Source organism: Triturus cristatus, chromosome 2_1, assembly GCF_964204655.1.
Source record: "Triturus cristatus chromosome 2_1, aTriCri1.1, whole genome shotgun sequence".
Lineage (NCBI taxonomy): Eukaryota > Metazoa > Chordata > Amphibia > Caudata > Salamandridae > Triturus > Triturus cristatus.
Window position 1 is genome coordinate 794,501,141 of NC_140581.1, and position 26,938 is coordinate 794,528,078.

The 26,938-nt window shown below is 45.4% G+C and overlaps 1 protein-coding gene across 2 annotated transcripts in view; it reads right to left on the reverse strand.

Annotated features, from left to right (window-relative positions):
* LOC146865885 (uncharacterized) overlaps positions 1-26,938 on the reverse strand; it is a 455,435-nt gene that overhangs the window by 74,578 nt on the left and 353,919 nt on the right. For both annotated transcript variants that reach the window (XM_085632802.1, XM_085632795.1), the window contains exons 8-9: positions 12,402-12,460; positions 10,001-10,086 (exon numbers count right to left, since the gene is read on the reverse strand). In XM_085632802.1, coding sequence (XP_085488928.1) covers positions 10,001-10,086; positions 12,402-12,460 — 145 coding nt within the window. The remainder of the gene's footprint in view (positions 1-10,000; positions 10,087-12,401; positions 12,461-26,938) is intronic.

Genomic DNA, 26,938 nt, shown 5'->3' on the forward strand with positions numbered 1-26,938 from the left:
AGTGACAGATATAAAGGAGGGGAATCCAAAAGGCAAATTCAAATAACCAATCAATTACACATTCTGGTATCCTTAGTAAAACTGGACGTGGTTCATACTGGCACCAGTTTTACAGATAGGCCAGTCCCTTATGGATTTACAAGTATTCATTTCATGATTTTCTCATGATGCATAGAGAACATTCATCTGTGAAAAGGCAGGCTGGGATGGTATCCGGTTCAGGCCCACTGGGGGAGAGTGTCGACGTTTCGACCATGGTGCAATGAGGGTAATTTATATCCTCTGCAGGTGGGTCTTCCCCTGGGGCTGTATCCTGACTGTACCTCACCCTAGGTTGCCTCCCCTCTAACCGTCCTGAAGAACTTTATCCCAGCATTTCTGCTGGTAACCGCACTTGGTATACTTGGGTGGTAACTACTGAAAATCTTGCTTTGCGTGGTCATAATGTAGTTGTAGTCACTATTTTACAGGTATAAAATTTGCTAGTAGCTCAGGAAGACTTTCCTTGAGCAGAAGTAGCTCTCACTACAGAAAAGGTTGGAGACCCCTGCTCTACAGATTCCTTGTGTAACTGAACCCCATGATATTCTGCAGCTCTAGCAAGTAATTCTAGATATACTAAATTGACGTCAGGAGGGGAAGGCTTTGCAGGGTAAAGATCTGGGTCGTTATCTATCTGTGTAATAATCCTTCCAGGGGTCTATTGGTAAAATATTGCCTCCCCCCCCCCATCTCCATCATCATCAGGTGGTGGTGGAGAGTGAGTTGGTGTGATCAATAAATGATGCAAAAGTGGAGAGGTTGATGTAGGGGAACGTTGTTAAAGAGGAGGAGGGGAAGGGTTAGTACCCACATTCTTCCTCTTGAAAGGAATAAAGAAAGTTGCATCCTCTGACTCAGGTTTGTGTTTCTGAGGGGACTTAGTAAGAACACGTCCTGTATCTGGATTTATATAAAGTTCTTTTTGTTTTGGGTCCGATTTGGATGGTGGGGCGTCGAAAATCAGATTCTGCAGCTTCAGAGGAACAGTTTTAGGTTCCGGCGCAGAGGATTTCGGTGCCGGGGTAGAATCACTTTTCTGCGCTGAAGTTTTTGGTGCTTTAGGTTTTGGTGCCGTATGAGGCTTTGTTTTCGGTGTCAAAGATTTCGGCTCCAAACCGGTTTTGGGCTTCGAGCCTGAAGCTTTCAGGTCGGTGCCAGACTTCAGCCAACTCAATCCCAAGCCGGAAGGCTCAGAGACGTGTTTCGGTGCTGAGCCGGAGGGCGGGGCGTCGGAAACATCTTGTCGGTGCCAACCATGGCTGGAAGGCAGGCGTGAGACTGAATCCTTTTGTTTTGGCTGAGTTAGAGTTTGGGTTAAGTGGTGTTCGGTACTCATGGTATGTTGACCTTGTGGCAAGTCTTCTTCCAACTCAGAGTCCGATTCTGGAATGGAGACAGGTTCGTCTTGTTCTTCCTCGGCCCCTTGTGCATCGAATCCGTGCTCGGATCCTTCACTGAAGATGTCCGGCGTGTAATCAATGTTTTGACTCTGCATCTCGCAACGTCGAGCCAAGCAATCACAGAGGGTTTTCTTTGATCAGAACGAGTTGCACGCATCGCAGTCCTGTCCATTGTGCTCGGGAGACAAGCACAATTTGCACACTTCGTGCAAGCCGGTGCGCGTATACTTGGCGCAGCACTGAGGGCAGAATTTGAATGGAGTCCGTTCCATCGACTGAGAAGTGGACCAACGCGGTTAGGCCGGACGGGCTTACCAAGATCTTCAATCAAAATAGAGGTTTTCCTCTACGGATACGATATGTGGAGAAGTTGGACACGCGTTCAAAACAATACTAACGTGGGTAGAGTGGATTGCGCACCGAGGGGAACCCGAAGAACGGCTTCGAACTGGAGAGCAGCAATACACGTCCGAACCTGATGGCAGAAAAAAACAATCTAACAATGGAGTCGATGCCCATGCGCACTATCACCGAAAGGAGGAGTCACATGCCTCATAACTTGAAAGACTTCTTTGAAGAAAAACAACTTGCAAAAATCCGTACCCAACACTAGATGGCAGAAGTATGCAAAGCATGTGATCTACAGCTCACATGCCAGTACTTACAGACAACATCTTTCTCTACTGAAAACAGGATTTAGTCATGGCATCTCAAGCCTCGGAGGCCAAAAAGTCTTCCCAAAATTATATGCTGTAGTCACATAACATGTGACTTTCTGTTAGGTTTGGTCTGTAGTCAGCGTTCAGAGTAGAAATGCATACTATTGTCATGTGAAACTTCTCAAATTCGAGTTTAATCCTGAAAGGTACAACTGATTAACATAGGTTGTTCCAAACTCAAAACGTCTAACATACAGAAACGTCTTTGATAAGACTCCAACTGACGTGTTTCAAACCTGCAGATCACGCCATGGAGCTGTCGCAACCTTGTTGTTTAGAAAGAACAAATACAGATACTTGTACAATAAGAATCTATGTATGGTACTGGTGAAATTTATTATACAAATAAAAAAATCCTGCAAATATTCAAACGAAGCGCAGCCTTATGGGTATGTAGACTATTGTTGAATGCAATAGATCACTTTAGAGCAGGGGTCTCCAACCTTTTCTGTAGTGAGAGCTACTTCTGCTCAAGGAAAGTCTTCCTGAGCTACTAGCAAATTTTATACCTGTAAAATAGTGACTACAACTACATTATGACCACGCAAAGCAAGATTTTCAATAGTTACCACCCAAGTATACCAAGTGCGGTTACCAGCAGAAATGCTGGGATAAAGTTCTTCAGGACGGTTAGAGGGGAGGCAACCTAGGGTGAGGTACAGTCAGGATACAGCCCCAGGGGAAGACCCACCTGCAGAGGATATAAATTACCCTCATTGCACCATGGTCGAAACGTCGACACTCTCCCCCAGTGGGCCTGAACCGGATACCATCCCAGCCTGCCTTTTCACAGATGAATGTTCTCTATGCATCATGAGAAAATCATGAAATGAATACTTGTAAATCCATAAGGGACTGGCCTATCTGTAAAACTGGTGCCAGTATGAACCACGTCCAGTTTTACTAAGGATACCAGAATGTGTAATTGATTGGTTATTTGAATTTGCCTTTTGGATTCCCCTCCTTTATATCTGTCACTATTGGAGCTATATTTTGTGCCTTTTGAGGATATACTTGTTTGCATTGTAAAGAAAATGGTGGTATATTAATGATACAATGCTAATTCTATATGTACTGGATGCCCTTTGACTAATGAATGTTTTTCATAACTGAATTGTAGCTTTAAAGAAGTCTAGGCCCGTTGTTTCCTATACCAATCTATATCCAGGTCCGTGGACAATTGTGGGTTACCCCAATGGATGCTCACCATAGCACCACGGATGCCTGGATTATGCCAGTAATGCCCACCATTATACTAGGGCCACAGTTGTGCCAAGGCTGGAAACCAGAAGGATCAGGGATAAGACCACATATCAGTCATGACCAGTTAGATTACAGGAATAGGTACATATAGGCCAGTCATGCTCAGAGTAGGTCTAAGATGGCTGCCAGCATAACACCACTAGACCAAAAATACTAAAATAGTCAAGGATGACCATAATTATGCCATTGGCACTATTATGTCAGGAATGGACACAATTATGCCAAATATAACACTTTTATCATAGGGTTAGCATATATATTTGGCGGTTCTTGGCACCAGGCATAGTTTCAGGATGCAATAGTGTTTATTATGGGCACACACATAAATGTTGACAAATCTCTTCATTTTCTCTGGTTTGGATCATACCCTGTTCTCCTCAGGTCTTGAGCTGATCATGCATCTAACTGACACATTTTCACTCTGACTCCTGACTTGGTGGGTCAGCACCGATTACAGCTCGGGCTATTGCTGCCATACTTTTTTGATGGTGCACTGTTCACACACATGTTATGACTGTTAAAGGAGGGACTGCAACATGGTCAATCTCCTTGTGGCTTAATTATATTGAGATTGGATACAGACTGTCATGTAGCTGGTCCTATAAGTTGACACAGTGTGTGTTCGAGTGTTAGTATGAGTTACTGTGACAAGTTTGGCTGGCTGTCACTCTTAGGGTCTTGAGATGATCAGTGCTGCCTTATTTAATAAGCACCTACTCTGTAATTGATACTGGGTTTGACTTCACCACAGAGAGCTACTTTGAAGGTACTGGTGAGCTACCAGTAGCTCCCGAGCTACTCGTTGGAGACCCCTACTTTAGAGTGTTGTATTAATTAGGTGGAAAGTTGCTTACTGTGATGTATGTTAGAAGTATGCAGTAACCAAATATGGTTAAATTTTTATTGATTAAAATCAAAAGGAGGTGATAGATTAGAGCAGAATTTCTTGAGTAATCACAGGTCAAAGACTACTGCGACTATGGTGTGGTTGTGCAACCTCACCTTGTAATACATTTACCAACCCCCATTAGGACCAATAGATTACATCTGTCAACCCCTCAGCTCAATCCGGGGTAGCTGTTGCACTGAGCAGCAAGGTTTACACAGAGGAACTAGTGTAAAGCATTTAAACAGCACCAAAACAGGCGAATAAGAAATTGACCGGACAGTAATCCAACATCAAATTATAAAACTAGACTGTATTCTTAATTGAATTTAGATGCTAGGACGAGAAAGACATATCGGAGGGTTCCGGAGGATTAACAAATCAAAAGATTTTCACTCAATTGTGAATAAGCCTTGGCAATTTCGATGAATCTGCCATTTAGCAACTTTTTAAAGGGAAACCTCAGTAAGTGTCAATGCGGTCGAATAGTAGTATTTGGGGCAACTAGCTACAGCAAGGAGCTAGTCAGGGGTACCAACAAGATACTTAACTCCACAGAAGAAGCAGTCTTCAAGCCGTTCCAGCTATTTTATGCGTGTTATAATGGATTCCTATGCTGTGGGCCCGATGAAAGGTATGAAGGATGCTGAAGATGCTCCCAGGATGCTGTGGATGTGACTCGGTCGACAGGGGCCTTCCTGCAGGAGCTCCTCCGTCCACAAAGATGGTTCTAGGCTCCTGATTGCAGGGTTGACGTACCATGTGGTCCTCTTTGGTCTGGCCGAAGCCACTAGACTAGCAGTCGCCCAATGTCCCGGTCACAGGCCAATCGTTCCTGGGTTGACAACTCAGCTTCTGAGGGTCCCAGCAGCTCTCAGACAGCACCCTAGGCTCAGCGAACTCAGGAGCAACTCTGTGTGTCAGGTCTTGGTCCACGGGGCTGCACGGCAGTGGCAGTAGCGACTTGAAGACTTCGGACTACCAACTTTCCCCAGCAGGCTTCTTCAGCTTTGTGACGTTATGCTGTGAACAGGAGGCCAGCCAGCTGGTCCTTGGAGTCTATTGTCTTTGTTGGGCTCTGGAGAGTGGCCCCTCCCTCGGTCCTCAGACATGGCTAGCCCACCCTTGGGGTGTGGCTACCTCATGGCTACACGCCCCTAAGGAAACAGTTTTGGTAACTGGTTTTCCCTTTCTGCTCCCCATTCCAGCCTGTCTGCCTATAAAATGGAGCAGCATTCCTCCCTAGTGAAACACATCTTACTTCCAAAATCAGTTTCCCCTTTTGGAGCTAACACCCAAACGGCTTCCTGGAGGAGGGAGTTAACAACTTCCGGGCCTGTAACTCCTCATTGTTATCCTGCCTGAAAGTCACTATTTCCAGGATCGCAGAACGCGGTCTCGTGGAACAGGTTCCATGTGTGCCCAGGTAGACACAAGTGTTTTGAAGGCAACAAGGTGGCAGCTTTAGTAAAAGCTGCACACTGCAACAAGTTAAATAAATTTTGACTTGAGATACCAGCCCGGCTTAATGTAACAAGATATTTGATACCTTGGAGAGCCCACTTAGTTGCACCATTCAGGAGTTAGCACAGCTGAGGGGTCTGCGTGAAATCCTGCACTCGCAAACTGGGCAACCAAGTTTTTCCATACTAAAAAACGAAAGTTTGCGTATTTACTGTCAGGGCATGTGAAACACACATCCTACCAGTCTCATTTTATTTATTTGTGTTTTATAGAGCGTGGACTTGACCCGTTAGGGTATCGGAGCGCTTTACAGGGTTAACAGGTTGTATACCAAAAAGACTTGGGTGGGGTGGGGGGGGGGGACATTTGGCATAAAAACAAGTACAAACATTTTACGAGAACGAAGGTCCAAGAATGTAAGGGTGGTGTACCCAGAGGTGGTATTATGCCATATTTTGCACCCAGCCTCAGGACTCCGTAGGAGTGCCAAAGGTCTGACTTACACAGATATACTGGGAGGTATTGGCTTTGCCACTCCTTTCTATGGCAAAATCAGGCTAGAATTGAACGACTACTCTGCCAGTCTGCAGTGGAGGACTGGGGGACATGGTTTACTTGGGGGAACTACAGGGTGGCACATCAAGTGCTGCAAGCCCTGGGGTACCCCTCTAACTTACATGCTCTGGATGCCATACACTAGGTACTTACAGGTAAGTTAGTAATTTCCAAATGGGTACAGCCAATTTGACATACACTTTAGGGTCAGGGCACTGGCAATGAGGTCTGGTTAGTAGGCCTCTGTGCACTCAGAGTCTAAAAACCAGCAGCATCAGTCAAAGTCTTGGGTTTAATCATACAAAAAGAGGCATTTCCTGACAATTATAAAATCACAACAGGGTTATTTCAGATTTTATATTAGCCTAAAAATTGATTGCAATACAGATGTAGCACATGCTGTCCTCAATTGAGATGAGGTTATTAAGATGTCTCCAAGTCAAGAAATTTGAATAATTATTAAATATTTAGAAACGCATAACAAGCCCATTCAAATGAATAACATTAAGAGGCCTCCGTTGGGAAGAAAGAGGAGAAAAATGTCCATACATGCAAGAACCATTGAGTATCATAAATGTGCAAGTAAAGAGTGACAATTGGGCATCTCCAATAATTTACCAGGTCTGTGGTTAAGTTTGGCCATATTTCTAGCAGTGTCTCATCAGTGGTGACTGTATGTATATGGCATCCCTCATATTAGAAGGGGGAAATCAACATAGAAGCATGCAGCGGCCATGTATGAAGAAACGCATATGTGTGCAATCTTGTGCAAACGCAAGCTGGAGCTGAAATTCAATTGTACCAGCACCTAGACTACACTCTGCATAAAACTCATATGGATTACATAAAAAATGTTACCTTCTTGTCCTCCTTCTCAAAGTTTAATGTGACTTTCTTCAACTGTGGTACTTCAATTTCCAATTGTGGTACTTCGATGTTATCAGCAACACAAAAAGATGATGAATGGAATGCTGAACATTGTCAAACGGCCGTGACATGACGGAACCGTTCCGTCATGAGCACACGGCAACCGTGGCTCATGACGGAGCGGCTCCGTCATGAGCGGGGAAGGGGTTAATGCTGCACTCATTTCCACTTTCTTGAAGCCACAAAACAACCTGAAGGACCTAGCACTATCCATCTTAAACACGGATTACAAAATCCTCACTAAAATCCTGGCCCTTACTCCTGGTATTACCGAATATAACTCATGAAGATGAGGCGTGCTTCATTCCGGGCTGTAACAACCCTCTTAACCTCTGCCGTCATTGGGATGACAAGGACGAATCTGAAGTTCAATTCCACAATGTATTCTTCATTGCACTTGACTTACAGAAATCTTTTAATTCCTTGCATTGGGATTAAATACACTGACTATTGCAACTTTTTGACATAGGCACCTGCTGGAGGAAGTGGATTCAAATACTGCATTCCACTCCCACGTCCCTTGTGAAATCCTGGTGGCCCGCGTGCAGGGGCACCAGACAGAGCTGCCTCTTTAACAGATAATATTCGCAATGGAGCCTTTAGTGTCTCGCCTCAGTCTTCACGGAGCCGAATGGGAGATACCAATGGGACGACAGACCTATGCGATATCATTATATGCTGAAATCCTGTTCTATGCCTGGGATGCGAATACTGACTTATAAATCATTGCACAGACGTTTTCGGATTTTGCGCCTCTTTCATGTCTTCAGGTGAACTGAGCTAAATCTTGTATTTTTTCTCGTCAACAAACCTGGACCCGAGGCTGTCGGTTGAAATGGTCACATACAGATATCTAGGAATCAACATTTAACACTCCCATGCAAATGTGCACAATGGTAACTTGGGTAAAGTGATGGAAGCTTTCCATTCCAAATAACGTTATGGGCCTCTTTACCTCTTACAGTAATTGGGAGGGTGACTTTAGTGAAAATGGTGGTCCTCCCTGGTCTTTTTTATTTTACTAACCTTCTCCTCATCATCCCTCGCTCCTTTTTTAAACAACTTGATTCTTTCCTGATAGCCTTTCTTTGGGGCTTTGGGCGATGCCGAGTAGCCATCGCTACAATGAACCTCCCTGCTGGGGTAGAAGGACTTGCCATCCCAAACTTTTGAAAGCTACTATCTGGCAACACAGCTGCAGTGGTTGGCCCGTTGGCTTTCTGGATGCTCTCTTTAGAGGCTGAGCTGTCTAGGGCTTACTTTCAAGACGATTGCTACTTTACCTTCTGTTGCCCTCCACTCATTTAAACTTCCAGGCTACAGACTTACTCTGCACTGCAATGTCCAATGAATGAAGAGGTTGACCAACATGCAGACCCCCTTTACCCCCCTCCCCACCCCGATCCTTCTGGTAGGTCTACAGACCAAAACAGGCCGTTTGAGACAGGGACACTTATGATCTTGGCATACCGTTGGACTTTCCACAGTTGGCGATTTATTCCTTAATGGCTTAATGAACGACCTTCCCACGTTGGTAGTAAGGAGTATTATCTTCCGCCCAGGCAATTTCTTACCTATGAACACAATAAGCAATTCCTCTACTATCTATTTCGGACCCGCTATGAACTACACCCGACAGGAGGTTTACCAAACTATTAATGTGGCAGGTACACAGGAGTAAGCTTATCAGGTGGTTCTATAGGAGACATTTGCAACAGATCATTAACTCCTGAGCTCCTCTGCAAACGTCCTGAAAACAGACTTAGTAAATACTTTTCATGACTCGGACTGATTTAAAGTATTGGAATATCCCCATTAAGAATCCAGAGGCTCCGCTTCAAATATATTAAATTTAATATTCTTAACAGGGCCTATCTTACACCAGCCTGGATCAATGAAATGTTTTCAGGTTCTGCTGCGGTATGTCACCTACGTTCTCTCCTTGATGCAGACCTTCTTTACATGCTGTGGACCTGTCCCCTGCTACAGATTTACTGGTTCACGGTACTACAAACACTATCCACCACAACTGGCTTCTCCATGACAAACACGCCTGACGGGGTGCTCCTGGGTCTTCTCCCTCACCCTAGAGAGACCTGCAGTTAACTTCCTGGACCTTGCCCTGATCCTGGTTAAGCGACCAATCACAAAGTACTACACACAAGCCTGTGCCCCCCATATTATAGCTGCTTAAGTTCTTTCGCTGGTCACTTGGGTCCATGCTGAGAGCACACCGTTACATACCATTTCATATCCCAAACCTGGGACATGCTCCTCGAGCATTTTAAGGAAACCATCAAAGACGATATTCATCCGCTGTGAATTGCCCTTGGCACACATGTACACCTACATTACTCATTCTATTATATAGCAATTGTTAGTGGTCACCAAACCTATAAACATAGAAATGGGATACTGAGGAGAGCTCCTTTGGTCACCGACTTAATAGCTTTAGGAAGAGATGCTTAACACCAGCATCAATTTGCTTATGACATATCAGGCATCATGGGTGAAGGTGGATTGGTTGTTTGTTGGGATTTTAAGTTTACAAAATAAAATAGTACATGTAACTTATGAGAACATTTCGACACCTTGTTCTCAGGGATTTAACTAGATTGAACCAGAATAATTCCTCAGTATAAAACAGCTAAACATATATATGTGATTCAGGCTCATGTATATCAATAAGAACTATTCTAGAGAGAAAGAAGAAAGAAAAAAAAAAAATCGCACACGCTACTCACGTTTTGACAGGCATTTTAATTTTTGCTCCAGTATAACCAAGACCTGGCCTCCCATGAAAAGCAACCATCATTTCTTTTTTCAATTTCTATTAAGGAAAAATCAAGAAAATGTTTAAACAAATATTTCCATATAAAAAGCATACCACATAACATAAAATACCACGGATTTCTCATCCAAACACTGGTTTCCTATTTTGGAAAACAAATTCAAGTGATATCCTCGGTATGCAGTGCCATTTTTCAGAGAAGTACTGACTAAAAAGTTCTAACAGGTGGATATGAAAATAAATGCACAGCATATCATTCCATAAACTAGGTAAAACTTTCTTTCCGTTTTGAAAACCTGTGCTATCAGTCGCGATAACAAGCAGCCTGAGGATTTAAATGAAAGAATTCATGATGTTAAGCCCACAGGAAAAAAAGCTAATGTGATATATGGAAATACTTGGATTTATGTTAGCCTTTGGTAATTTTTCTGGGCTATCATTTTCTTTTTGTTAAGCTGCGCTGCTACAACAGCCTGAGACCACAGATATGCAATAAAGTCTTCCCCCTGCTCCTCACCCTCACCTTAAAAGGTAAGGAGTTCCAAAAATGCTAGGCCACATATCCTCGGAACGGAAACAATCTCAATCTCTGGCATATTTTGCGTGTAACTTGTGCCACAGGAAGTCAAGCTGTATGGCAATGATGAGCCCAAGCTAGGCCAATCTATATGAGGAGTGGATCTTACCTTTCAGGGAAGAGGCAAAAATGACTTTTATATTTGTCAGACCCTGTCTGAAATAATAGACTTTGTCAATTTAATTCAAGCATTTCATCATTGCATTGTGTTCCAGAAATCACATATCTAAAAATATGTCTCTGTAGTACTTAATGCCACATGCTTTTAAAAAACTGAACAGTGGTTCTGCCAGGAGAGAAACAATTACTTTGAAACCAAGTGTGTCATGATTCATTGGGACAACCAGTCAATGACCCACAAAAATTTAGTACTTAAAACAAAGGTCAAGATAGAGGAGACTGACACTGAGTGCAAAATGTGAATGATATATCGTAAAGTCGTATATTGTGTAGGATGATACATATATCAATATTTAAAAACACAAGACCGATTAAAGACAGAGAAATACATACATATATATGTGCCAGATACATTACGTAACAACTAACATAATCCAAAGTCTGTAGGACCACTGACAGTAGTAACACACGTAAAAGATGGAAACTTGATAGGGCGTCCTTATAACCTAATTGTACATATTCAAAAATATGCCCTTATTTTTTGGCATGGATAGGTCTGATTTGGAATGAAGCACCTATTCTTTTCGGCAACATTTCAACCCCCAAATGTCAGGTGCTATTGCAAAACATCCCATTGGGGTCTTCCTCAGGGCTATGATCATAGTGTTGAACAGCCTGTTTAAGAATGCTTCTTAGTAAATGTCGGGCAGAGAGGATCACACTTTCATCTCATTTCCATCAATGCCTTTAAAAACAAAAGTGACCTTTCTGTCTGAATCCGAATATACTGAGGAGCCAATAGGTGCTTCCTAAGTGGCAAATAAATTCTTAGTAATATATGTATCTCGTATCAAAAGAGAAGGCCGCCATCCTGCTCATTCAATCATCAGTGACGGCGTCAACTACCAGGAGCCTTTGGTCCTTCCTGGGCTGCTCTATGCAATAAAATTCTTCGGCGTGCTGCAAAGTCAGTCTCGCTCAGTGGCGTGTTCCTACAGTGAGACTGACTTTGCAGCACACATGGCATTCTTAAACAGGCTGTTCAACACTATGTGCATAGTCCTGAGGAAGACCCCACGGTGATGCTTTGCAGTAACACTCGACATTTGGGGGTCGAAACAGTGATGCAAATAGGCACTCCATTCCAAACCAGACATATCCACGCCAAAGAATAAGAGAATATGTTTGAATATGTAAAATTAGGTTATACGGATGCCCTATCAAGTTTCCATCTTTTATGTGTGTTACTACTGTCAATTGTCCTACAGTCTTTGGATTATGTTAGTTGCTATGTAATGTATCTGACACATATAAATGCATGCATTTCTCTATGTTGTTAATCAGTCTTGTGTTTTTAAATATTGATATATGTATCATCCTACACAATATATGACTTTACAATATATCATTCACATTTTGGCACCCAAAGTGTAAGTCTCATCTGTCTTGTCATTTCTGGTCAGTACTAAATTATTGTGGATCATTGACTGGTCATTCTAATTAACCAGGACAAGCTTAGTTTCAAAGTAATTGTTTCACTCTTGGCAGAACCACTGTTTTGTATACTGTCATAATTTCCCAGGTTCTGCAAGATACTGAGATACCCCATTGATATTAATGGTTTAATAAACTGAAGGCAACATTTTTTTTACCTTACCTTTTTCAAGGCTGGCTGTCCATAAGACTTATCATTCCCTGACACAAAGGATTCATGAACTAGAAGGTAAACGATAAAGACTCATAGTTACAAAACAATTACAGGCAGTTGTAAAATTTCTAATCTATGAGCCATCATACAATTATCTGTGTGAATTGATGTTACATTCTAATGGTATATTACTTTACATCCATTGGTCCACATACACTAGAAAATACATAAATATGAAGGCAACAAACATTACAATCACACAATGACTTAAAACTATGGGCTGGAGAGGTAATCTAGTCACAGGCTGGGAAGACTGACCTGTTATCAGATCTCATATGTGTTCCTTTAGCAATCTGAAGCCTGGGATAATGGTTTTATTTTTCCACTCACAAGGTTTTTGTAGTAGCTCAAATGGCAATTATAAGCTGATTTTAAGTCTTATGGCCTGTTTCAACCTATTGAAAAATGTCTGCTGTTTAATTTGTAACAGAATACGTCCTGGGCCAAAAAAACTCACCTGAAGCCTACCGCCGGTGAGTCTAATGTCAGGGTTTCGCATAACAAGGCTGCCTAGTCTTGATTCCACATCATGCTTCTTTTACCCATCACCAACTTGCCCCCTTTGCTCAATTTGTTTTTTATCCCTGCTTTCTGCCTTCCTGACTGTTTTCCCATCTTTTGCTTCTTCCTGCTTTCCCATTTTTCTGCTTTTCTCTCGCTTGTTATTGTTTAGGTCTGATAATGACAAATAAGTCCCGGTCCCCAAAAATGTGTGTTGGTGGGCCCCACCTTGAACCGCCGGCTCAAATTAAGCACTGGCCATACCACCTTGAGCAAGACATGTTTTAATGTATAATACATGTTTTAAAGGGATAAGTGATCTGTCTGTAAGTGCAGCACACAGGACCAAAGGCATTGTGGAGCTTGAAACAGAATGAACAGAAGCAAAAGAATACTTTGAACAAAGAGAAGCAAACTAGTGAAGATTTTAGTGCCCTTTTGAAACGGACTTAATTGGGTCATCTGCTAAAGAGTCAAAAAGGAGATTGGTCCAAAGCTCAGGGACAAAAATGGAAAAGGCTTGACCCGACAAAGAGCACACTTTTAAAAGAATAAATAGAGAACAAAAGTAGAGTCTCAATGCAGGGGGTGAGAAGGAGAATGCTATTGAAGTGCTGAGTGGATACACATCGACCTGCCCCATAAAAAGCAACAAAAGAACACCCTCCCTGACCTGAATTAGCAGCACTAACAGAAGACACTGAACCCTTTAAACCAGTTGGACTGCTGTCCTCAACGGTAGCCCCAGGTAACAGATGTTTCCATAGTCTAAGCAAGGAAGGAACCCCTGCTCCGACCAGTGGGACTTGGAGATGCAGAAAATAAAAGGTAAGATCAACAGTCTCACCAAATAGAAGCGCAAGGAAACAGAGTTCACCTGTACCACAACAGACCAATTGTCATACCGCATATGTATTTTTTCACCTTGGAAACCTGGGATAGAGGGAAAGCCATCTTGCTAAGCTAAAAGAAGGGTTTTTTGTTTTTTTAAATGAAATGTATAGTTGTTGTGAATGCTTTTGTTGGGACATGGTAAAGGGTGGGTACCCCTGCCCTGAGTGTCCAACTATACTGATGTCGGGATCCCTAAATGCTGAATTTTGTTGTAATTGGCAAACATGGGTCATGCGAGTGAGCTATGACATGTCGCCCGGATTGTTACTTGTTGGACTGGGAGGGGTGCCCAAAGCTCTAGCAAGGAGTGCCCAAAGCTCTACCCTCATAGTGGTGGAAGGATACTGCCTTCACCAGGAGTTACGCAGCAAAAGAGCGGTGGTGGCAGTATACTGTGTAGTGACCAGTAAGAGTGAACAGGTCCGTCTTAACGTGTGTCACTGGATAGAGGACTACCGGCTAACTCATTTTTAAAGTTCCACTGAAGTGTGCTTAACTAACCCTTGGCCTACATCGGTTTGGTGAAAAGGGCTGCGCAGCGCAGGATTGGTATCTGCGCTCGGTGTATGTATTACTGGGAAGGATACAATAAAGGGATAAGGCAGCACTGCACAGTGAACTGGATGTATGTTTGCCTATCAGTGTCAGAATACTTGAAGGATGTAGTGATGTACAGTGTCCGCAGGATAAATGCATGTGCTAGGTGTATGTCTACCTGTGAGTGGTACAATGCATATGCTGGATCAATGTGAGCCTATGAGTGATACAGTACATGGAGGATACAGTACTGGGCAGTGTGTGTGTGTATACATGGTCTGGGTGTATGTGTGTCTGTAGATAGTACAAATACATGGGAAACCCAGGGCAGGGTGGTGAAAAAATGGAGAGGAGGTAGAGATATCCCCCCCCAAGAAAGATTTGTGAATTGCTGTAAATCTGTAAGCTGAGTGGGACACACACAGGAGAGTGGAGAGCCAGGCTTCTCCTGTATACTTCAAAGGGTGCTCTTTGATTCAGTGAAACGTCACAAGGAAGGGGCTTGGGCACATCTCAGTAAGGAGATGGGAGTGATAAGAGAATCATAAAGAGTAGGACTGGGAGCTCTGGTCCAACATTTTCATTCACATATTATTGTGGCTGACATCCTGGTGTGAACTTTAGTCACTCCCATGGTCTGTGTTGTGGGATTATCAGCTTTTGAGACACTCCTGACTGCTTTTCAAGAGAAAGAGAGAGCAGAAGAGTGGCCACTTCAAAAGAGGCATAACCCAAACATAAACCCTCAAAGAAACAGACTCAAAATCACAAGTTTGAGACCCCAACAATTGTCATCCGCCAAACAGCCAGACGGGCTGCGTGAGGAGGGGAAGGTCTGCAAGTCTTCTACCTGCGACCAGGAGTGGGGGCCAATGTCTACTAGTCTCCCAGATGGGTGAGGGGACATCACCCAGGGAATTCAATGCCCCGGAGTTTGGAGCATCAGTGCCTGCCTGCTTGCCAAGACCAGTGTGCCCTGTGAGGAAGAAGAGTCTCTTAGATGGAGCATGATATAGTGGACTCCCTGTGCGAGGTGTGAAGAAATGGCTGCTGCACGGACCGGGTCATTGCCTCTGTGCAGGACAGAGTCAGCGAATATTGTATGCTAGAAAAGGGCACCATGAATTATGCTGTGTTGTGCCGATTGGGCTGGAGCCCATGATTAGCACCGAATCAGCGACCTCATTTGCCAGGAGGGGCAACCGTGAAGAATTTCACCATGCCGGTTTTGGTCGTAGGCAGTGGAGGGGGCTAATACCATGCCTACATAAGGAGCAGTATGGCGTGTCTGGCATCGGCGTGACACAGGCAAGCCTGTCTGCGCCTGTCCGCGTTCGGATGGGGCAAGGGGCCAGTTACTATGCCCCTGCCATTACATATTCTAGGAACAAACTGCTAAGCTACAAGCATTGGGGGTATGATATCTCCCTCTCAATCACAAAGGTATTAAAGGAATCAGAGATCCTGGTATCCCCACAACAAGGGGACCAGGTGGCTAGGAGGCATTTTAACCTGCTACAGACTTTGTCAGCGCCGAGCACTACCCGTAGGGCCCTTCAGCCTAACCTTCTTGACCTCAGGGTAGCTTACTTGAATACCCACTCCTTAGAGAAGCACCAGGATGAGGTATTTTATTTCCCAGTCCCAGTCTCCGGATATTTTGTTATTAACGGTGACTTGGCTCATGGAGGACCCCGGATATTTTGTTATTAACGGTGACTTGGCTCATGGAGGAGTCCTCTCCAGACATACTTGCGGCCCTTCCCAACAATAACTATATCCTACAAACCAATAAGAATATGGGGAAGAAGGAAGGGGAGTGGCGGCTATTATTAAGAAAGAGCACCGCTTTGTTAAAATGACTTCTCTAGAGCTTCCCTCGGTGGAGAATTTAGTTATCCACTGGGAATCTTCGTACTCGTCTTTTACTTGTGTGCTGTTGTATAGACCCCCCCAAATATATGCCAGTCTTCTCTTAGGAATTATAGATCATGCCAACGTTCTTATTGTTGGAGACTTCCACTATTGGGCTAATGAGGCAGAGGGGGCAGCAATCCAAGGACCCCACTAACCTAAACCTGGAACAATTAGTACATGGTCCAACTCATTTAAAGGACACACTTTGGATCAGATATGGACCACCAAATTCCCGGTGAGGAATTTGAGTATAGCCCCATGTGGCTGGTACGATCATCATGTGATGTCCTTTGTGGTGTATCTGTCTAAGTGGAACAATCCCTCTATTGGCCCCATTATTTGTTCGAGGAACTGGTCACGGGCTAACCTTACAGCCTTTTGTGAGGATCTGAGAAATTCACCTCCCACTCCAAAGGAAGATATAGAAGCTTATGAGCATGACATTATGAGCTGGCTGGAAGTAGCCAGTAATGATCATGCTCCATTCCATAGAACGAAAGCACCTAGGTGCCATGAGGCCAACAAATTGTTCTCGGATGACCTGAAAATTGCCAAACCTAATCTCCGGCAAGCAGAAAGGAAATGGTGTTCTAGGTACTCGCCAGATCTGAAAATAGGGTACGTCAAACAACTTAAGAATTACAAAAATCTTTTGCGGCATACAAAAGTAAACTTTTTCACAGGCAGAATCATGAATGCCTCTAATAAATCTAAACAGATATTCAAGATAGTCTCTGATCTCTCTAACCCAGACCGAGTTACGCTGCCGGTTTTACCTACTCAAGATCTGTGCGATTCTCTTAACGCCGTCTTTGTGGACAAGATCAAGGAAATTAAAAACAGTATTCCTCCATGCCCACCACTTAATAATCCATCTGTGGACATGGTGAATAGTCAAATGCTCACTTGCTTTCCCAATTTAATGCAAGAGGACCTAGTCCACCTATTGACAAAAGTAACGTCCGGTTCACCAATTGATATCTGCCCCACAATGGTTCTAAAAGCAGTATGTACTTGGTTCCCTGACCGTATACTGTCTTTTCTTAATCAATCTATTAATTTGGGGGTGGTCCCTAGGTCCTTAAAAAAAGCGATTATCACACCAATCAAAGAAAGCTGGTGTCGATTCTACGGATAAGAAAACTTTTCGGCCTATCTCACTTTTACCCTATTTTTCAAAACTACTCAAGTCCCACATTGCCCGCCATCTATGCTTGTTCATTAAACAGTCAGGCTTCCTGGACTTAGCCCAAGCAGGATTTTGACCGGCACACTCTACAGAAGCAGTGATTGTGTCAGTAGTCGTTGTCATGAGTAAAGACGTAGACAATGGCAACACCCAAGTGTTGACATTGTTGGACTGGTCTGCGGCTTTTGACATAGTCGACCATATTATTTTGGCCGACAGTGTTAGGGCTGCAGGTTTTCGAGACATAGCACTGGACTGGCTTATCTCCTTTTTGAGAGATAGATCACAATCAGTCAGGCTTCACTCTTTCTCTTCTACAGAGGTGCAACTGAATTGTGGGGTTCCTCAAAGCTCTTCGCTGTCCGCGCACCTTTTTAACATCTATAGGATTGATTAATGCTCTAAAAAATAAAGAAATCAACATTTTTAATTATGCGGATGACATGCAACTGCTATTCACGATTAATGACAGACCCTCGTCTCGACAGCTATTCCAGGATACTATGCTGTTCATCTGAGATTGGATGAACAGCAATCATCTGAAGTTGAATCCTGACAAAACAGAGATAATTATCACAACAAGCATTTGCAATGCAATAGGTCTCGCATTTACGCGAGTTTGAGCTATTGCCATTGCAAATAACAATGACTTTTATTTTTGTTTTTAAAACATAAATAAAAGGTATTGTCATTTACAATGCCAATAGCTTAAACTCGCATAAATGCGAGACCTATTGCATTGCAAATGCTTGTTTGTACTACTTCCCAGGGTTGGCATACAAACAAACGCATCCTAGAAGGACCTGAAACGTACGTTCGTTGCTCTGAATAAAGACCATTTCCATAATCCAGCTTTGCTCCCACTAAAATAGTCGCAACGATCCCGCCGGATTTTGAAGGGGAGAAGAATTACTTTTCAAAGCTGTAGTTGACAGAGAAGCAACAGCATGACAAAATCCGAAGGGTCAAAATCAACTCCAAAAAATGTGAACCTCTTGTTACACAAGTCCTCTAAGGCTAGAGGGCTATTTCCTCATGATCGCAAACTTTATTAAAGTCTTAAAATTATTAGAAATAGAGGTTGGAACCCTATGGAACATTATTAACTGTCCAGTAACCTAAGGTAACCCGTCATTGTGGGTACAGGCTAAAACATTCGACAAGGAAAAGAGCCATATCACAAAAGATCACCAAGGACGATAACTAGGCTGTTAAGGAGTAGCATGCGCTCCGTAGCCTGAGGCGATGCAGGTGTTGCCATGTGGTACACCCCTCAGTCACTGGAGCAGCAGCTGTATGAAGTAAGACACTATGCCTTTCCTGGCTGCGCCCAAGAACTGTGAACACTAGTATCGATGCATCCGCCACTCTTCCCGCTTCGCCTCATCCCACACAGCATTCACTCCTCAACCAACTTGTTGCTTACTGCTCCCGGACTCAATTAAGCTCTTCATCATTATTTAAAGAGACCGCAGTTGTCTCATCCGATCTTCAGGCCGCAACAATAAAGTGCCCGCAACATGATGAAAGTGCCAAATCAAAGCCAAAGAACAATCAGCAAGTTTGTAAAAGGCAGAGGCTGAACAAGTGGATTATGTTTTTAAGCAGTCATGTCAACATACGAGACTACGGTCATTAACGATGGGAAAACAGATGTAACATCTAACTGAAGATATGCCTGCTTGGTATGCGGTTTCATAAACTAATGAAATATATGGAAATCCTTTTGTGAACCCTGGAGTGGAAGGCCATTTAGATGCAACGACCATCCGTAACAAAATCAGTATAAATCTGCATTGATTTAAGTCGCATCATTGAAGCAAGACAGACCCTTTGTCCTGTGTCAAACTATCACTTCTGCTGCTCATAACCATCTAGCATAGCAGGGGCTGCTTATCATTAACAGTCAATGACTGGGAGTCACCTAATACAACTTTTTCTCACCAGGCACCAGCACCGCTCTAAATTGGGTACCTCTCACCTCAACTTTACTGTCTACTGGTGCTAATTACATTGTTAAATTTCCCACAAAGTGTTCGTTTATCCCAGTCCTGGGACAAATATCCTGGCATACGCACTTCGTGACTGAGGAACTTGTGAACACTCATAACAAATAAACAAAAAATAGTGGAGGAGTTTATATGGACATGCTAGCATGCGGACACCTGTTTATCAGAAATAATGCCCCTTTTGAAAAAAAATTCTCAACCGCATTTTCTGTTGCGCTTCAGGTGACTGTGTTCCAGACACACTACAGAAACGGCCTAAGATTATTCTGCAAACATCTCGTTCGAGCGCACCCTTCAAATCGCGAGGGTGTGGAAATCTCTCACTAATCACACTATCCCAGAGATCCCCGCCACAACATGGGGACCCCGGGGGAGGAGGAAGATCGCATTCCTTGCGCGTACCTCTCGCTGGATTTTAGAATTCAGTGAGGTGGGTGATTAAATGTGTCACAGATGGGCCCACCGCCGAAAACCGCAATATATTGTAGTAACGTAACAAGGCCACGAATGCACGCGACATGCTCACAAAGAATAGAGTGGTTAGTACCATGGGGGCGCAGCACTTGTGTTGAGGCCTTGGGTAGCCTGTCACAATATACATGGGCAGGTTTTATTATTTAGAAATAAAAAAGACAACTCTAATTAATGGTCAGATTTATATCACGCTTTCCTTTGTAATGACTCAACGAGTTCTAGGAGGCATTCACGCTTAGTGGAACAGAATAAAACGTGGAAAAGAGAAAATCACCAGCAATAACTTCGGCTCTAACGGGGAGAAGCGGCATTCTTTGCATTAGGATTACGTCAAGAACCGCTCGTGTTCTTCTGGCAACCACCAGTCATCGCATAAATAAATACTTCCCGTGAGATATCACCGTGTTAGTTGTTTGAAACCGAGGGCGCATAAGGTGCTCATTGCAAATGCACACTTGTGCGTCTTGAAGCACGTGCGAGTGGGTGGGCAGTCTTTTCTCACACAGGGTGGAGTGTGCACTGTTCGTGTTTAAAGGCCGGTGCGTGGTACCCATGTGGTTCCGAGTGTAACAGCTTCTTGTCGTGAACCTGCATCGGAGAGTGCAGACAGAGACGCTATATTTTAGCAACACTTGGACACCACAGATTGTAGGGACCACATTGTTTGTACTGCCTTAGTTAAACCCTGCCTGCTGGCTGATGCGCGCACACTTAGCAAGCTTTCTCTGGAATCCTGAGAGGGCTGCCTTCCACTCTGTTTGCTACGTAAAGTGCCTCTAAGTGACTCACCCACTTAATGTTCCCAGGCAGCTCTAACCCAGATCCGCGAGCAGCGCGCCTTAAAAAAAACACAGAGGTCATTGTTTGGGGTTATTCCTCAACTTTGCTGTCGGCCTCTGGTGCTGCCACTGTATTTACCAAGCGGTGCTAACTGTCTCACAGGTGTTAGACGATGTCAGCAGCAATGAGCGTGAGATGCACACCCGTCGCCGACCCTTAATCCCCGCACTGACGCGCATATGTTCACATAAGTGTTTAAAGTGGGTGTGAGCCCAGCTTATGTGGCACCCCTTGTGTACACACGCCATGCTTCAGGCACCACTCGAGCACACTGGAGACGAGGCCCCGTGTTCCAGGGTTTCCCTTTCAGAGAAACAATAGCTGTCAAAACATACACATGGTGCACTGGAGGCGATCCAATTAGGAGCCAGTGAAAAAGAAACAGAACAGCCGAGGCACCACCCGCCGCTTTTTTTCTTTGGTTTCTTCTCTTGTCCTGGCAGCGGGGATGGGAAAGGGCAGCAGGGATACAAGGCTGGAGCTAAACCCGCACTCATGCCACCCACCCTCGGCAGCCCCATCCGATGAAAATAGCCTTTGTGTAAAGGAGGGGCATGAGGAAACTTTACTCCAAGCAGCTCCGAACAGCTGAGGTATATTTAGAGCCATTGAGTAGTTTCCCAGCACGTCGCGCTCCTGACTAAACAAGCGCTCGCCATCTGTTTTCACTCAGCCGCTTGTTTATATTTGCATCGAGCTTTCACTTTCACTGAAAGCGTGATGCAAAAATAAACACGGGGCTGAGTGAAAACAGAGGGCCCGACAAAGATAAGAAAATGCTTTGCAACAGCTGCAAAACCGACAAGATTGTCCGCATGGGCCGGACAAAAAGGCAAAAGGTCGGAAACAAAAATACCTCATTTCCAATAGCAGGCCACCGTTTAGCATAAACGGTGACGCCAGCCAATGGAAATGAGGGGCGGGGCTTCAAGTCCCCTGCTGAAATCTGCTCTCTTACAATATCTCTCGCCCAGCAAGCAGTGCTTTGCGCTGCAACGCCAGGCGAGACCTAAAAAGTAAGATGAATCACTGGTCTCCATCGTTCTGGCCTAGCGAGATGGGCTCTCCTCTAGCACCCAAAAAAGTTGTAAAAAGCTTGAGTGTTATAACAGATGCTGAACTATCTTTTAACCAGCAGGTAGGAGCTGTGACCAGCTAGCTTTTGCCAGCTACCTCACATAAAAAAGTTTTTAAAAAATCCTTAGCAGGGAGGCTTTGATTCAAGTAATTATAGCTCTAGTTATGTCTAGAATACACTACGCCAATTCGATTTACCTGGGTCTTCCCAAAATCCTCTTGCGCAGGATCCAGCTAATTCAAAACCAGGCTGCTAGACTGATATATACCTTGCCCAAACATTGCCACATCTCTCAGGCGATGATGGACCTTCATTGGCTGCCTGTTGCACAGAGACTAATGTTTAAAGCTGGCTGTATGGTTTTAAGTCCCTTCACTTGAATTACAACGCATTTGTGAAGTCCGGGATCACAAAATACTGCCCTACTAGAGCACTAAGATACAGCCACCTGCACTTTTTGGCAAACCCCCTCCTTGTAAAAAACAAAGGATCGGAGGGCGTAGGTTTGCCAATATTGCCCCTCGAGTATGGAATTGCCTGCCTTGGACCTTAGGTCCACTCTGGATCTCGTAACATTAGGAAACTCCTACAAACACTGCTTTTCAGACAGGCTTACCATTAAGTGGGGTTGAAGTTTGATCAGATACCTAGCGCTAAGAGACCATTTGGTGTACGTGCGCTTTATAAATGGACATTAACATAACATAGTTCTGTGTTTGCGCAAAATCCCTGAAACAAATGTAGTACTGCCATAATACATGCAGAATATGAGTAGAACATGGATTACTGCATGAAATTCAACAGGGAGCAAGAAGGGTTCTTTTCTTAATCGAGCATAATGTAGCAAACAGTCATTCTGAGGTGACAATAATAGTTAAGTGATCAGCCCTTAAGCAGAGGGACTTTTGCTCAAATGATAGATTACGGGTGAAACAATAATTTAAGTTTATGTAAGCATTTCATATCGAATTTATCTTCATACTGTCTCCTGAGGAGTAAGACATCAGCCTGAAGAGGAATGGTGATAAAGCCAATGGCTGCCCCCGGCACTCAGCGAAATAATGAAAGCCATAGCAAGGACATTCCTTGTAGGCCAACCACTGCCAAATTAAACAAGATGGAGTGATTCATCATATCAAAGGCAGCGGAGGAGCCCAAGAGAATGAGTCCAGAAGCCTGGTCAGCATCACGCCTCAGTCTTAAATCATGTAATTCTGTCACCAGTGATGTTTCTGTTCCCTTGTCTGCACAGCAGTCCATTTGCAAGATGTCCAAAGTGTTCAATGTTTCTATATGGTTTGAAAACCAGTATCCCAGATATTTTTCACCTATTACAGTAGCTGCTGGCGGAAGAGTAATATTTTTATATTTGATTGTCGGGCTTATTATTAGCATCAAGAGAGGGCTTCCTATACAACAATCTATTTATTTGGTGGAGGATACAATAATGAAACCTGTTACACACATTGTCAAAACTAAGGTATATTGTCTGCATAGCCGGCAAATGCTTAGAGTTGTACAACTCAGAGCTCAGATATTAGCCCAACTATATAATTTATTTTATTGCCTGAGGGGCGTGGCTTGGCCGGCTGCAAGATTGCCGCACTCTAAGTGGGCTCTGCTGGCCAAGCTAAGAATCCGTCATCATCCTGCAGACAACTATACTGTACCTGCTCTTGGACAGCATTTCCTGACTTGGCGTCACCGGAGGCGCTGACTGATCCCGCTTCTGCTTCTTGGCGACGACTTGGGGCCGAGTTACACCGCCCGACTTCAGCGCTGGGCCCGCGCATCGAGGCCGGCCAGGATCTGCCCTGCTCCCTCTGCTGCCGAGCTGGGCTCTTGGTGCCCCACATCGCCTGCGGGACGTCGGAGGACTCCTCGCTGCTTGGACTGGTGAGTGGCATTGCCGCTGCGGCTTGCTCTGGCGGGTTTGGGGGTCCGCGAGCTGCACCGCCCAGCCCGGGCCCTTGCGACTTGGGCGCCATCTTTCCTACCTTCCTATCACATTCTTCGGTGGCTACAGGCGTCCAGGTCCGGTGACGGGAGCGGCGTACCCCTAGCGTCTCCCAGTTGGTGAAGCTCCAGACTGGCGTGTGCTCCCGGCCTCCCCCCCCCGCTGTGCGAGGTGTCCTGACTACTTCTACACCCTGGCTCCCGTCCTCTACGGCCCGACGTGCCTGGACCCCACCGCCCCTGGTGCTCCGCCTTGCCACTCAGATGCCGGGCCCTGGGCCCTACCTTAAAAACTGCCTTCTCAATTAAACTGGTGGCCCCTGACTGCGGATCGGCAGTGCTTCGGCCCTGCGGGCCTGTTCTTGGCTTAGAGGTGTACGGGAGGCCTGTAATCTGCACGCACCTCCTGCTGTCTTGCCCCGCCAACCACCTCGCCTCCGCCTCTTTGCCCCTGCTGCTGGTGCCTAGTGCTGCTTCTGTTTTTGGGCCGCGCTGGCCCTGGTCCTCATTTGCTTCTGTTCTCTGCGCTTGGGTCTGCTCCCCTTCATCGGCCGGACCTGCTACAGCCCGAGGGCCTGTGCTGCGCCAGCAGGACTTCACCGCGTCGGGGCCCCTTGACGGCTATCGTGCACCCTGTGAGTTTGAAGCAGCAGCTCCTTCTTTGGGCACCCGCCTCTCCCCCATTCCCCATTTGCTTCGACGGAAGAGGCTTCCTAGTCACCACCTGGACCTCGCGTTGCGAGCTGCGGGATACCGTGTACTCATTTTTCTCCTCGGCCTCCAGCTCGGCCTCGTCATCATTGGCCTATCGGATGGGCCATACGCTTGGTGGTTGCCTAGCCTCAGTGTGGAGTCTGGTGTGCTCTCTTGCTTCCCTTTTTCGCCCTCGGATCCAGTGGCGCGCTGCTCCGGCACTTACTGGCTGTGCTGCCGCCCTATTGCTCATGCTGTCGACCACGTTTCTTCGCCGCCGCCCCAGCGCTCACTGTTCTTGGAGGCCGGCTGCGGCTGCCCCCCAGTACCGGTGCTTTGGCTATCCCTCCTGGTTTGTCTACTCTTGCTGTGGGGGAGTGGCCCGCCTGCCAACGTTTCTCTTGGTCGCTTCACCTCCCCCCTGCTCCTTGGTGGTGTTGACTGTCTGGGATTGACCACCATGGGGAGGACTGATCCTAAGCAGCCCAAAATCTCTTTTGACCAGCGCAGATCGACTCGCCAGGACGGCGCTGGTTCGGACAGTGGTGACCCTGCGATCACCATGGACGCACCTGCTGCTCATGATGATGACCTGAAGGCAATTTTGCTCGATGTAAAATCAACGGTCAGTGGAATCGCGGCCCAACTGGACCAACTCTCCACCCGTCTGGACTAGTTAAAGGCCCATGTTGATTCCTACGACAATCGCCTCCTCCACGTCGAATGCAGGGTCTCGAACATTGAGGATACCGCCACTCAGGACCATCAGAAACTGCTGCAAATGGACAAAATCCTAGATATCATCCGAAATAAAAATGAGGACTTCGAGGCACGTTCCCGTCGGAGCAATCTCCGCTTAACTGGTGTACCAGAATCCACCAATATATCCCGTATGGAGGACTTTGCGGAGCAACTGGTCAAGGAACTCTTCAGTGACGTTCTTTCCTCAGTTTTTATTGTTGAACGCGTACATCGCTTCCTTGGTCCACGCCCTGGTCCCGGATTACCCCCTCGCCCCATCATTGCAAAAATCCTAAATTTCAGAGATCGGGATGCTATTCTCCGTGCAGCAAGCGACATGGGCAAAATCAATCACCAAGGAAACTCACTTTCATTCTACCCAGACTACACTCTCACTGTCCAGGCTGCCCGTCGTGAATTTCTTCCAGCAAAGCGGATCCGACAAAAACACAATATCTCTTATTCACTGGCCGACCCAGCAAAGCTGAGAGTTCGGCAGGGCGCAAAAACGCTTGTATTTCCTGATTCCAGAGACGCCCTCGCCTTTGCTAAGAAACTCGATAAATCATCACGCTCATCACCATCCGGCTCTCAGCTTGCTACAACCGATCGCCTCAGTGACAATGATTGAAATGCTGTGACTTGTTCGCTAATTTCTCTCTGAAAGTTGTCTGCTGTTATTTCAGCTTGGCCACCCTGCTTCACTGCGGGGGAGTACGCTGAGCTCTGCCATGCCCTCACGGGATATTTCCCTCTCCTAATGTTGTCTCCCTTCTTCCTAGTTGTGGGTTCCTGGGGTGGGTAGGGGTGGTATCTCAGCCTGATTGGGGGGTAGGAGTGGGTGCAGGGATGGTGGTCCTTCTGGTAATGTTTTTTGGGTTGCAAGGGTGGGGCGGTAGGGTTTGGGGGTGGTCTATGGGGAATGTTCCCGACTACATTTGGTCTGTTATTGCTTCACCAGAAACAGGGTTTCATATCGCATTGTGTGTGGGGGGTGTGGGTTGGGGTGGGGGGTGGTTTATTTTACTGTGTTTTTTATGCTAGTGTTTTCGCATCTTTCAATTCTCATCTGTACGCATCACCTCATCATTAGGCCTGTTCAGGGCTGCATGTTAGTACACGGCATCCTCTCCTTCCTGACAGCTACTAGTTCCTCCCTCAGAGCTTTCCGCTCCCTAAAGTTTGTCCCAATGGTCTGGCTGTACACTACTGCAGATCACCGGCTGTTCCAGGATGCACTTCACGCGTCCGTCCGGCTTCTCCTTTTATCAGGCTAAGCTTGCCCCAGCACACATAGTGGCATTTCCCGCGCTCTGGCCTCTTGCACTGCATCATATTTTTCATCTAGGTACACAACACCATGACTGACACCATATGTTGGACCTGGAACATCCGAGGTCTTAACGATCACACCTACACCGGCATAAGGTCAACATTTGCCTTCTGCAGGAAACTCACCTGTTGCCGGCAACCTCCACCAGACTTCAGTCGCGCTACTGGGGTGAAACACACTCCTCTTTTTATTCCTCCTATTCTAGGGGAGTGTCCATTTTGATAAGGAGGGGGTTCCCTTGGCACACTACCCAGGTACTCACTGACCCGGACGGACGGTATGTTATCTTGCACGGCACCCTTTTGTCCCAACCCACGACGGTCG